The 14821-nt window shown below is 42.4% G+C and overlaps 1 protein-coding gene across 1 annotated transcript in view; it reads right to left on the reverse strand.

Moving 5' to 3' along the window:
* DIP2A (disco interacting protein 2 homolog A) overlaps positions 1 to 14821 on the reverse strand; it is a 311461-nt gene that overhangs the window by 15842 nt on the left and 280798 nt on the right. Inside the window, exons 33-36 of the mRNA XM_053698887.1 lie at positions 12369 to 12430; positions 12225 to 12282; positions 3648 to 3722; positions 3334 to 3508 (exon numbers count right to left, since the gene is read on the reverse strand). Of these exons, the coding sequence (XP_053554862.1) occupies positions 3334 to 3508; positions 3648 to 3722; positions 12225 to 12282; positions 12369 to 12430 (370 nt within the window). The remainder of the gene's footprint in view (positions 1 to 3333; positions 3509 to 3647; positions 3723 to 12224; positions 12283 to 12368; positions 12431 to 14821) is intronic.

Consider the following 14821-nt stretch of genomic DNA (forward strand, 5'->3'; position numbering starts at 1 on the left):
ACCTTTGTGAAGACTCTTGAGGCCGTTGCCAGACCGAAGGGAAGGGCCATAAACTGGAAGTGTTGGTCCAGAAACGCAAATCGTAGGAACTTGAAGCGGTTCCTGTGAGTTGGAACATGAAGGTAAGCATCCTTCAATTTTATTGTCGTCATGAACTGCCCCCTCTTGTACTAGAGGTAGAATAGATCTGATCATATCCATTTTGAACAATGGAGCAGCAGAAACTGGTTTAAACACTTTAGGTCCAGAATCGGGTGGAACATGCCCTCCTTCTTTGGATTTGAATAGTACCCTAGACCCCTTTCTGCTTGGGGTACGGGTACGATAACGCCTAGGGAGGAGAGATCCCTCACACATTCAAAAAAGGCCTCTCTCTTTTCCGGTCTTGAAGACAGGTTTGACAGGAGAAATCTGCTCCTGGGCGGATGGGACCTGAATCCTATCCTGTAACGCTGGGCGACCACCTCAAGAACCCCAGGGTCCCGAACGTCCTGCAACCAGGCTTCGGAGAAGAGAAAAACAATCTGCATCCTACTTGGTCCGGAGAACGGTCGGGGGCCGCCCCCTAATGCCGATTTTGTCTTGGCGGGCTTCTTGTTCTTGGACTTGTTCGAAGACTGAGCAGGCTTCCAAGTTCCCTTGGACTGATCCGCTTTTGCGGCGGGCTGCTGGCACTGGGCCTTGTATGCATGAAAGGGACAAAAAGTAGATCCTTTAGGCTTAGCCTTCTTATCCTGCGGTAGGAAAGCTCCCTTGCCTCCCGTAACTGTGGATATGATCGAATCCAATCCTGGACCAAACAGAAGCTTTCCTTGAAAAGGCCGAGACAACAGCCTCGACTTAGAGGTCATGTCCGCAGACCAAGACTTTAACCACAGAGCCCTGTGAGCTAAAACTGAGAATCCGGAAACCTTTGCGTTCAGGCGAATAATTTGCATATAGGAGTCACAAATGAAAGAATTGGCGACCCTCAACGTCTTAATTTTATCCAGTATCTCGTTGATGGAAGCCTCCTTCTCGACCATATCACAAAGGAATTCACACCAATATGTCACAGCTCCGACAACCGGTTGAAAAACAAACCCTGTGTGCTGAAACATTTTCCTTAACATATTTTCCAACTTTTTATCCATGGGATCTTTAAACGACGAACTATCCTCAAGAGGAATAGTTGTCCGCTGTGCAAGCGTGGAAATAGCATCATCCACCTTAAGGACAGTCCCCCACAGCTTGAGTTGAGAGTCCGGGACGGGGAACAGTTTCTTAAAGGAAGCAGAAGGGGAAAAGGAAGAATCTAATCGCTCCCATTCATTCTTAATGATGTTAGTCATCTTAACAGGAACCGGGAAGGTCTGAGGCACCACCCTGTCCTCGTATACCTTATCAAGCTTAGGAATCTAAGGTTCCTCCAGAAGCTTTGGTTTCGGAACCTCCAGAGTAGCCAGCACTTGCTTCAGCAAAAAGCGCAAATTCTCTCTATTCTAAACCTAAAGTCAGACTCCTCCTCCGCTGGAGGATGAGATAACCCGGACTCCGACCCAGAAGGAGCCTCCTCCGAAGAGTCGAAGTGGGCCTCGTCATCGTATAACGCCTCTAATACTTTCTATAGGTGTAGACAACCCCTTGGACGGGCCGCCATGATACGCCCTATGCTTGTGCTTAGCAGAACGTGGTAAGGCATGGATCACTTTCGATACCGCCGTTTGCAGTTCATGGCCAACAATCTCTCCCGTAGGAGTAATGGTCGGACACTGGGACAGCCCTTTATTTTTAGATGTTGCAACTTCATTAAGGCATGTGGAACAGAGTTGAGCAGGCTGATCTACAAGAACCTCCTCACAATAAACACAGGAATAAGACTTTGTTAAAGAGGGAGTACCCTCTAACGCGTCAGAGTCCTTCATAGCTTGCGCTTTTATTATGGACTAGATAAACTTAATAAACAGGCACCTTTATACCTCTAATGGCCGGGGCACTCAACAACTCCTATGGCCCGGACTACAGAAACCGTTTTATCTCCAGCGCCTCAAATCAACAGAGGAAGTGGAGACAGCACCCGGTCACATGGAATGCCTCGCAGGACCACCCCTGCACTAAAGAGAAAACGCGCCAAAACCGGCCGCACAAATACTCCCGGAAGTTAACCTGAAAGTTCCACCATTGCCAGAGCTTCATCTCGCACATAATGCAGCAATCACACAATAAACAATATCATGTATAAACCCCCCTGTTCAATAATCCCCTTACCAGGAATATTAAAGGGACATGAAAGCTAATTTTTTTCTTTCGTGATTTAGAAAGCGCATGTCATTTTAAACAACTTTCTAATTTACTTCTATTATCTAATTTGCTTCATTCTCTTGATATCACTTGCTAAAAAGCATATCTAGATATGCTCAGTAACTGCTGATTGGTTGCTGAACCTAGAGGCCTTGTGTGATTGGCTCACATATGTGCATTGCTATTTCTTCAACAAAGGATATCTAAAGAATTGAGCAAATTAGATAATAGAAGTAAATTGGAAAGTTGTTTAAAATTGCATGCCCTATCTGAATCATGAAAGTTTAATTTTGACTAGATTGTCCCTTTAACCCTTGATTCCATAAGATAAAAGGCGCCACACTGTGACCCTGTCTTCCGTGTTATCATTATGTATAAAAAAATTAAACAACCTTACCAGAATCTATGCCATGGAACAGGAACATGGCCCTTCAAGTGTGACAGGTAGAAGCATTGCTCCTGACATGGACTTGAGTGCAGAAAGCAGGCAGCAAAACTCGTCAACGCTGATTGCTTATGGAGCTGTTAATATGAGTTGGGATGGTTTTGCAGAAAGACTTCCTGCATCTCCGGACTCTAACTTTCACCCAGGCTCCCACTGAGAGGCTGACAGGATTACTTAAAACTCCAGTCCCATTTCAGAGTACTACCCTCCATAAGAGACTACTCCGAATCTTCGGCACTTCTCTGCCATCCTCCTGTGACAGAATGACTTGGGGGATGAGTGGAGTGGGGGAGGTATTTAAGCCTTTGGCTAGGGTGTCTGACTCCCCCTGGTGGCCAGGTTCTTTATTCCCAAAAGTAATGAATGAAGCCGTGGACTCTCCTCCCCTTTAGATGGAAATCAATTATTATTTAATATGAAGTGTGGCATCTGATCTAACAGCCAGCTGGCAAACCCGTGGTCTCCAAAATCGAGGATAATTACAATTAGTTATAATATGATAAACAGTATGAGATCTTAAACCTATGACTTCTTCCAAGCAGGCGTTTACCTAGAATCTTTTCTTTTTGCTTTCCCCCCATTTGTAAATATTTTTTTACAGCTATTACCTCCATTAGCATCAGTCAATTCTGTTCTGCGTAGAAAACCAAGGTAACCCGTTCTTGCCCAAACTGTCTGAGTGTCACCAAAGCTGAGCCTTGCATTGAAGTGATCAGCATGCAGTGCTTCCTCTCCATATACTGTGTAGTAACCGTTCGCATTGTGTGGGCTGCTTATCCAAACCTGAAAAAGCACCAAGCGACACAATAAACAGTTTGTCTCCTGTCATGATCCAGGATCACAGAACAGGTCTGATAATCACACTTTTGTTAAATGGAAAGGTGTACTTGTTGGGTATCAAGGTTTGGATCTGCTCACTTACTTCTCCAAGATGAGAGTCACCGAGGGGTCCTTTGGTCTCTGTGTGTGCAATGATTACCTTAACACCAGGAAGAATCTGTGATAATAAAAATAAAAAAATGTAGCGATAAATACCAATCACAAATAGAGTTCTAAATCTTGCTGCAAGAGTAGCCTTTTAAGACCGCTATTAAACCTTTTCCTCACTCTGAAAGTAGAACTGTATCAGCACTATGTCTTCTGACCAATGGAATGATAAGAAATATGAGGAGGTAGGGACAGTCACAACTAGGTATACCCTCCCTTTTCTGTCTGAGTCTGTTCATACATAATCATGCAAAAAAGTACTTAAAGGGACATAGAATCCCACATTTTTCTTTCACGGTTAAGATAGAGCATACCATGTCAAACAGCTTTCCAATTTACTCCTATTATCAAATTAACTTCATTCCCTTGTTATCCTTTGTTAAAGGAGCAGCAATGCCCTATTGGAAGCTAGCTGAACACATCGGGTGAGGCAATGGCAAAAAGCATAGATGTGCAATCACCAATCAGCAGCGAGTTCCCAGAAGTGCATTGCTGCTCCTTAGCCTACCAAGAGATACCAAGAGAATGAAGTAAATTAAATAATAAGTAAATTGGAAAGTTGTTTAAAATTGCATCTGTTGTATTCTGTTATTATAAAATAAGAATTTTGAGTTTAATGTTCCTTCAAATAAAGAAATGACTAATACAAGAATGAAACGGGGAAGGCTTTCTAATGTGAAGAAATAGATTTAACAGTTGGTATAAAAAACACTTTTTTTCCCATAGTCTCATAGAACTGTATCAGCACTGGTGGGACAATAAAGTAAGGGTGGATCAAAATTAAACTTTAATGATTCATATAGAGCATGCAATTTTAGGCAACTTTCTAATTTACTCCTATTATCAATTTTTCTTCATTCTCTTGGTATCTTTATTTGAATGTAAGCTTAGGAGCCGGCACATTTTTGGTTCAGCACCTGGCTACATTTAGACACCAATCAGAAAGTGCTACCCAGGTACTGAACCAAAAATGGGCCGGCTCCTATGCTTACATTCTTGCTTTTTCAAATAAAGATACCAAGAGAATAAAGAAAAAATGATAATAGGAGTAAATTAGAAAGTTGCTTAAAATTGCCTGCTCTATCTGAATCATGAAAGTTTAATTTTGACTTTAGTATTCCTTTAAGGAAGCATGAAGATGACCAGACAAATTAGTTTTTAAAGAATGTCAAAACATCAGGGTGAAATCCAATATATCAAGAACAGGTAGTGCAGACACTGAAGAATTTTAATGTCATTAGTCAAGAATGATCCAAACCTTGTGACTAGTGTAAAGCTTATACAAACTTTACATAATGTAGAAACTGTTATTTATGTGAAACAAAGGCTTTAGTAATGGGATGAACACAGACAAACTATTTGAAATTAGAGAGACAATAATTCTCTCCTCATTAAAATTAGAGGTTAGGAAAACCACAAAAAGAATAACTCTTCACTTGACCTGTTTGATTTAATGAATCCCACTGAAGTATTAGCAAAAAAAAAAAAGAAAGACCAGTCTAAACCTAAAATGTAATTCTAAAAGGAATTACATTACATTGTGTCTAAGACAAAGGTATCATCGGTAAGATAAAGGTATCCTGTTCCTGACATTCCAAGAAGGAATAAACTGAAAACAGCTTTCTGGAACTTAAAGGGACAGTATACTATAAAATTGTTTTTCCCTTAATGTGTTTCCAATTACTTTTTTTTACCAGCTGCAGAATATAAAATGTATGAGATTTGCTTTTTTAAGGTTTATTGGTGTATATTAATTAGCTGGTTTTGTGTTTTGAAGCCACAACCTAATAAAATGGGTTGATCTTGCAAGTATAATCAGATCTCTTTACTTTATCACATTGTATACATATACCTGCTTCATTATCTTTTATCTGTCCATAAACCAATCACCAATAATTGGAGAGAAAAAAATGGAAAATTAACATTTTATTACCTTATCTCTTCTATAACCCACTGGGAGTGTAATTTCTTCTACTAGCTGTGTTAACACAGCTTGGCTTCATGGCCAAAAACTTTCAGGGTGGGTGGGGATACCACAGGCTAAATAAACTATTCCAAATGCCAATATAAAGGTAATGGAAATACTTGAAAACAATGTAATACACTCGAGCAGGTAAAGTGGATCATTGGGAACAAATTAAAGGGGAAACAATTTTGAGTACACTGTCCCTTTAAGATGCAGAACTCTGACTGCCTGAGGACAATTCAGTTGCTGCACAGCAAGTCTGCTTTACATACCGTGCATTGTAGAGACACTATATGGCCAAAAGAATGTTGACACCCCTAAAATTATTGAGTTCATGTGCTTCAGCCACACCCATTGCTAATAGATACATAAAATCCAGCACATAGCCATGAAATCTCCATAGACATTGGCAGTACAATGGGTTGTTCTGAAAAGCTCATTAACTTTAAAAATGGCACTGTCACAGGATACCACATTTGCCACTCTGTGGAATTTCTGCCCTATAAGTGCTATTATTGTGAAGTAGAAGCATCTAGGAGCAAAAACAGCTCAGCCATGAAGTAGTAGACTACGCAAAACTCACAGAGCATAAAAATAGCCTATAATCTTTTGCATCACTCACTACAGAGTTCAAACTGCCTCTAAAAGCAATAATTGCTAAATAACTGTGCATTTGAAGTTTCATGAAATGGGTTGCCATGGTCGAGCAGCAAGCAATGCCAAGTGACGGCTGGAGAGGTGCAAAGCCACCACTGGAAATGTGTTCTCAATAGAGTGATCTGTCACGCTTCACTATCTAGCAGTCTGATGGAAGAATCTGGGTGTGTTGGATGCCAGTAGAACGCCAACTACTGGAATGCATAATACCTACTGTAAAGTTTGGTGGAGGAAGAATAAAGGTCTGGGACTGTTTTCAGGGTGTCCTGCACACCTTTGCAATGAACTAGAATGCTGATTGTGAGCCATATCTTCTTGACGAACATCAGTGCCTGATTCCACAAATGCTCTTTTGGCTGAATGGTCACAAATTCCCATGGGCAAACTCTAAAAACATGTTGAAAGCCTCTCCAGAAGAGTGGCAGCTGTTATATATAAATGCTAATGGTTTTAGAAGGGATGTCCAACAAACTCATATACTGTAGGTGTGATGTCATCTCCATAATGTTTTTCATTAAAAACAAACATGATGCTTAAAACAGGGGTCTCCAGGTCTCTAGAGCCAACAACACTACTCTGAGCAATTCTAAAAGACTGACTTCTTTCAAGATGACAGTTCAGTTTCACTGCAGAAAACTCCTAAGAAGTAGCTGCACCTTGTCAATCAGTAAATGATGGCGCCCTTCATTCAACCGATGGAATAGCTGTTCTTTGGAGATAAAAGGCTGAAGTGGTCTCATGAAAATGTACAAATAAAAACTATATGCAAAGTGTCTATAATCAAATCTAGCACCAATCATGCAATCATTTGAACCAAGAAACCCCATACACTACAATGTCCAAAATTATTCCAAGGAGGGTTTTTTAAGCAGCCATTCTGCTAAAGCAATTGATCACCTTGGATGTGTCTGGGCCCTTAAAACTGCAAGAGTGCGATTCTTTCTTAATCTGTGCATTACAACAAACACTTCTTTTGGGGCAAGTCTCCAGCTGAGCCTACCTTACTATAGACAGGAACAAAGTAAATTAACTTGAGCGGTGGAGAGATATTTAGGGAGAGGGTTTCCACCTCTTCTGCCTACTGCAGTGATCAGGGAACATATAAATAGTATAATAGTATAGTACACTTGCAATTATAGTAAATAAACGGTATAAGTAAAATTATGTATAAAAAATGATATATAATATAAATTATATCTATAAAAATAAAAAACATAAGTTATGTTTATCTGATAATTTTCTTTTCTTCTGATGGAAAGAGTCCACAGCTGCATTCATTACTTTTGGGAAATAAGAACCTGGCCACCAGAAGGAGGCAAAGACACCCCAGCCAAAGGCTTAAATACTCCTCCCACTCCCCTCATCCCCCAGTCATTCTGCTGAGGAACAAGGAACAGTAAAAGATAATATCAGGGTGAAAGGTGCCAGAAGAATAAAATAAGGACGCCCCACATAAAAATTACAGATGGGGAGCTGTGGACTTTTTCCATCAGAAGAAAAGAAAATGGAAAGAGTCCACAGCTGCATTCATTACTTTTGGGAAAACAATACCCAAGCTATAGAGGACACTGAATGCAAAGACGGGAGGGTACAATAGGCGGCCCATTCTGAGGGCACCAAGCCTGAAACCACTGCCCAAAAAAAAACACAGCTTTGTCCGAAGACGAGAAAACCTTAAAAGGAAAAAGCCCAGAGGACACTGACCCGCAGGTAGTCCAGAGCCTAGCTAGAGACTGCAAAATCGGACTCAACTGAGCCAACAGGCCTCCAGGAGACACCGTCGCCTAACAGTCGGTCCCTCACCACACACCCCTCACTAAGAAGGGAACACCGGCCTAAACTCCCAAAGGGATAGGACCAGGAGAACCGAAGGAAAAAAACGAAAGGTCACAAATCCATATAGGAAACCCCCCCCCAGAGCAAGCCCAGCTCACAAGAGCCTAAATGGATCCCGACAGAGAAGGGGAGACTACGCCTAGACCAGGAGAAACTGGAGGTATAGGGCCAGGCATAGGAACAGAGGAACCTTTCTCTCAAACGTTGTGCAAAATCACCAAAAGACAACAGAAGACGAAGTCCTCACATCGTCCGAACTTGGAACACTGAAGTATTCCGCTACAAAAAACGTGTAACAGACCCAGACAAAAAACCCTGAGTCAAGAACACGTCGCCATCCTCAGGATGACACAGAGAATAAAAAAGCGTCCAGCAAAAGAACAAATTGCAAAAGACAACTACAACTCTAGGCAATACAAGCTGCCAGACCTACCCACAGGTCTTCCAACAAAGGGGGAATCACATAAACTCCACGAGGTCCCCCAAGAAAGAGAAGTGACACCCAGAACCCGAGGTGGAGCAATCCTAGACCCTCTGCTTGTAAGCCTAGGGAGCTAGCTACTATGCCCACCTAGATCCTGGAGATGACAACGTCTCTCAGAACCCACTCCCAGCCGGGCCAGCCCCAGCAACAGTAGGTCTGAAACAGGGGAACAGAAGAACCTCAAAACCAGCTCAAGACGAGCGGAAGAATGGCCACAGCCAATCCAACAGAGCATGGGTGCAACCTGACACCTTAGAACAGACAACAGGACCGTAGACCCAAAGGATCTAGCAAAAAGGTCCAACTTAGTCTTGACACAGAGCCAGCAAGACTCCAGATGGAACGGAACAACCCAGAGAGAATACCCCTTTCGTACCCATAAGAAAAGGACCACATCTCCATAAAAAGGAGACTAAGCTCTCACCCAAGAAGGGGAAAGGGCTAAAAGGCAGCACCTTCCACAAGCCACAGGCTAAAGGAGAGATCAATCCCCAACGCAGAAGCCCTGTTGTAAATGATTCCCCTAAAAACTAGCCTGCTATCAAGCAATCAATGTGCAATAGTAGCAGCAGTGACACTGCAAGTCCATTCACCTGCAGAGCAGTGAATTCAATGGATACTACAGCAAGCTGACCAAAGGAAACTGCCTAAGGTGCAAAACAAGCCCAATGAGCAACGGCATTCAGAAAACCTGGCCAACCAAGACCAGGTCAAGTAATCCGAGTAAAAGGACATAGCCCAAGTTCCCAGGAACTGGGGAACCCCGAACCAACCCTGGAGCCTAAAGGTCCGGTAACAACCCACAACGTGATCCACAAGGGAAAATTCAACCACTGGAAGCCCCAGGGAGAACAGGTCCGAAACCCCAATTGTTTAAACAAACAATACCCCTCGTCTGATATAACAACCCAGACCACAGGGGATACTAATACAATATCAAGATCAACCGGGATAAAGAGAAAACTTGCAAGTCCCGACCTAAGGAAGAGACCACCCATTGCCGAAGTCCCACTCTCCAAAGGAGCTAAGGCGGTAAAAGCCGTACAACGACACTAGAGCTTCTAGACTCACCAACAGCCTCAGGACAATAAGGCAAGGGGATACCTTAAGGTCAAAACCACTCGAGCAAAGGCTGGTCTCCACATCACCTCCGTACAAGCAGATGATCACTGGGAGAAAGGGGCGCGAACAATCCCCAGCTCCAGGAGGAACCCTAAGCAAGCCCAAGGAGACCACGCCCAGTATCCCTAACAGTGTCCCTAACAGGGAACAAACATCTCCCAGGCCCCTAAAAGGAGACCAACATGGAGACCCCAAAAAGTATCAGAAAAACAGCTAGACTGTACACAGTCAATGTGCAATAGCTGCAGCTGGTTACATTCTGCAAGGCAGCTGCACTACCCTTCAAACTACTAGCTGCTGAGGACCAAGTCCAAAAAGGACAATGCCAGAACCTCAAAAGAAAAAGACCAAACCACTCGGCTGTAAGAAGGCGCTAAGCCCTCCAACTCTCCACCACGTGGGGGAGGAACTTTAGGGTCCGACAATACCAGATGCAAGAGAGAGTGACGCAGCGGAAGTTCCACTGACCCAGTCATCCAAATTGAAGGCTATAAGGACAATCCTTCCTGCCTTGCAGACCCACAGGTCCTCTAGAATGCTTAGTTGAATGTAAAACAAATGATAACATGAGCACTCAGGGCCTCAACCGACCAACCAATCAGAACAGCGCCACGTATCTGAACAGCCAGAAGACAGAACCGAACCCAACAGAACTAGTCTGTAACCCGGGACCCTCAGAGGGGAAGAAGGGAAAACAGACAAACATAGGACTAGCTTGTCCCCAAAAAATATTCCTCAGAAGTAACAGAGAGTATCGATCCCATTTTAAGTTTCCCGAAGGAAAGTAATAAACAAATTAAAAGACATCCTAATCGGATAAAAAGAAAATATAAGGCAACTTGTAGGTTAATGCCCAATAACAAAACAGGCCTACCGCAGGACCAGCCAAACGGAGCCCTAATCTTCCAAAAAACTGTGAATGATCTCAAAAAGAACATCATCCCCACATGTCTATTGAGGTGCACCATTCAAAGCAGACTGAAAATTCCCGTATCCGATAAGGATAGGATCATTTAATAACTGAAAAACATGTCTGAGTAAGACGCAAAGGCGCGCAACTCTGTAAGGAAAGGCACAACACTCAGGGACAGTTACACCCGCAGGGAACTGTACAGGCCCTCCCCAAGGCGGTAGATCCAGGACAATAGGGCATGAGCACAATCTCGCATAAACGTCTAGACTCTGCAGACGAACCTCCGGGGGGGGGGGGGGAGACAAGCCGCCCTGCGTGGAGGAATAATCATAATCTGGGTTACCAGCATGTGTAGAAGTATGGAGCGGTAGGGAACTCGCCTCTTGGAAGACAGGACCCCCAGAGGCAGATGACTCAGCTGACCTTGATTCCCTGAGCCCGAGGAACAAGGCGCTTTAATACAGCACACTGAACATAACTGATTAACATGTGTCAACGAGGCCAATCTGGATTCTTCCCCGGACGAAGAATCTGAATCTGAAATTAGAACAGTATCAGAATCCTCCATAACCGAGTCTGAAATTTGAACAGTCTCACAGCATCAGAATCCTCCATAACTGGATAGAGAATATGCCAATATGGACTATTTTAAGACAAAACAAAACGGCACCTGACACCCACAATGGCTGAGGCATTCACCACCTCCTATGAACCAGACCCCTGTGAACTAGAATTTCTCCATCGCCACATGGTCATGAATGCAGAAATGAAGGATGGAACGTAATCACGCCAGGCCAGAAGGTAAAAAGTATAGTACAAAAAAAGCACGCCCAACCATAAGGTCGCGTCACTTCCAAAGGCCCTTATGTTCCAAGCCATGAGTCCATTTAACACTACACATAAGCAGATTGAATCACATAACAAACATGATTAAAAATCCCCCTGTTCAATAACCCCTCTCTGGAGATATTAACCCTTGATTCCAAGATACTAAAAGGAGACTCACTGAGACCCTTATGATAAGTTAGTCCCGCAAGGTGGTAGCCTCTCGGGAAAACATCTGTAGTACAGTACATTCACGAAGAAAGAAAATGAAACAATCTTACCAGAATCTACGCCGTGGAACAGGAACGCGGCCCTTCAAGTGTGACAGATAGTAGCATCCCCTCCGCCATGGACTTGAGAGAAGAAAGCAGGCAGCGGAGCGAAGTTTGACAACGCTGATTGCTTGAGGAGCTGTTAACATGAGTCAGGATGGTTTCGCGGAAAGACTCTTATTGCATCTCCGGACACTTCTCTGCCAACCCCCTGGGACCAAAGGCAAAGAATGACTGGGGGATAAGAGAAGTGAGGGGAGTATTTCAGAAAGGCTGGGGTGTCTTTTCCTCCTCCTGGTGGTCAGGTTCTTATTTCCCAAAAGTAATGAATGCAGCTGTGGACTCTTTCCATTTAAGAAGAAAAGTGGTAATATGTCAACTCATATTTCATAAGTCCTGGCTATGGACTTCGAGGCCTACAGCAAGTGTACCGTTACCTTGCCAGATTCCATGAGTGGGAGGCTGTGCGGGGACCCTCTCTCCACCAAACGCACCCTGGAGGAAACATGTTGGATCAGAAAAGGAACAAAAGGAACAAAAATGGAAATAAGAAGAGGAAAGGAAAAGAGGAAATTGTTTACCTGTCATGTCGCAGAGCTCGCATGTCAACATAAACAGTTGTTGGATCAGGGCCTGAAGTCCCCTAAAATAAGAAAGAATTTAACATATTGAAGGTGTTGTATAAAGCTGCTCAAATAACTATGACCAGGAGCATTTATGCATGTAGTGAATTTGTATACAAGCACCAGGAACAGAGTTTGATGCATACAACCCCACCAGCTAGTCCTACACTGGCCCTAGCCCAGTTTTGATCCTGCCTCTACTAGTCCTATAAAAGCCATACTCCTCCTCCTGCTATTTCTACATCAATCATGCTCCTGCCTTTAATAGTTCTGAATTTATTACCTATTTACTCCAAATGAATACATTTCTTGTAGATTTGGAAAGTATATACAGCTCACTCTTTTTTACACAACTTAAAAAAACATAATTGATGCATACCTGATAAATTAATTTATTTCATGGTGGTGAGAGTCCATGATCCATTATGCCTGGGAATTACTCTTCCTTACCATTAGGAAAAGGCAAAGATTCCCAAACCCCAAGAGCTCTATAAAGCCCCACCACACAGGTACCTCATTCTAACTTATAGCCAAGCAAATTGAGGTACGAAAAAGGAATGAGCAAAAAAAAAAAAAAAAAAGGAGCAGGGAAAAAAGATATGCTCAAGAAAAAAAACTAACTCTAAAAAACATAGGGTGGGGTCTCGAGGACTCTCACTACCATTAAAGAAATGAATCAGGTAAACATAAATTATGTTTTCTTTCATACAGGAGGTAAGAGTCCACAATCTATTACACCTGGGAACTAATACCCAAGATGTGGAGTCCAAGAGTAATAACATAAAAGTATGGATTAAGAAACATCTTTTTTTTCACTGACAAACTAAATCCACAACCCCACTGAAACCCAAAAAAGGCATAAATCTTTTATTTTATTTTAATACACTTAAAATAATCAATCAGGCAACAATAAGTGAAGCTGAGACAACTGCCTGAAGGACTGCCTGAAGGACCTTCCTACCAAAGACTGCCTCTGAAGAAGAAAATTATAGAATTTAATAAAAGTATGCAAGGACGACAAAGTAGCTGCCTTGCAAATTTAGTCAACCATAGTCTCATTCTACACAGGGAATAAAAAGCAGCCTGATAAATTTGGAATTCGCAAGCTCCATTTTTCTCAAAGGGGATTACTGGGATATTCCTTCTCCCAATATTTTTTTAAGAATTAAAATATATTAGTTTGTATTAAACAAAAGTGCCAATTTGTTGTTATATAGGCACCCAACAACCCAATTGCATCTATAAATCACCCTCCTTTTATTTGTAGCTTACCAGCCCCAGCTGCTGCAGCTCACTGGGAAATCTCCTGGTATCCCGGCAAGCCAATCCAGCCTTGATTCTAGAAACCCCAAGAAGTGTCAATTGACCTAGTACAATGAGCAGTAATCCACTGCGGTGTAGGCTAACCTGCCTCCAAAGAAACAGCCAAAACTTTATGTCCTTTTCTAGTACCAGAAAAGTGAATAAACAAACTAGAAGTCTGTCTAAAGTCCTTAGTAGCAGCAATATAATATTTTAATGTTTGAACAACATCCAAATTATCCAAAAATCTCTCTGAGGCATTATTAGGACATAAAGAAGGAACAACAATCTCTCTGCTGATATTGTCTGAAGAAACATCTTTAGTCAAAAAGATAAATTTAATCTGTAACACTGCCTTATTCTGTTGAAAAATAAGATAAGGAGGGTCAAAGGAAAGAACAGATAACTCTGAAACTCTTCTAGCAGAAGAGATAGCTAAAAGGAATAAAATCTTCCTTGAAAGCAGTTTAACATATACCTTATGCATAGGTTCAAAGGGAGGAGCCTGCAAAACCTTTAACACTAAGATTCCAAGGAAAATAAATTGGCTTGTTTACAGGTTTAATACGGGCCAAAGCCTGAACAAAACCATGAATATCAGGAAGATTAGCAATCTTCCTATGAAACAAAACTGAAAGAGCAGAAATCTGCCCCTTCAGAGAACTGGCAGATAGGCCCTTATCCAGACCATCCTGTAAAAACTTTAAAAATGTTAGGAATTCTAAAAGAATGCTAAGAAAAGCCATAATGTATACACCAAGAAATAAAAGCCTTCTAAATTGTATGATAAATCTTCCTAGTTACAGGCTGCTTCCCAGTTGTTCAATCCTGGAATTTGAAATCGCAGAGACTAGACAGGAGTTTCTGCCCATGATAGAATCTAAGACACTTCCCTTATGGCTAGGGAACTATGAGTTCCCCCTTGATGGTTGATATACGCCACTGATGTGACATTGTCTATTTGGAAACAGAGATGAGACTCCCTTTTAAACAGAGGCCAAGTCTGAAGAGCCCTGAAAACAGCACAGAGTTACAGAATATTTATTGGCAACTCGACCCCGAAACAGCTCCCCAATCTAAAAGACTTGCATCTGTAGTGATCACAGTCC

This window comes from Bombina bombina, chromosome 1 (assembly GCF_027579735.1).
Source record: "Bombina bombina isolate aBomBom1 chromosome 1, aBomBom1.pri, whole genome shotgun sequence".
Classification (NCBI taxonomy): domain Eukaryota; kingdom Metazoa; phylum Chordata; class Amphibia; order Anura; family Bombinatoridae; genus Bombina; species Bombina bombina.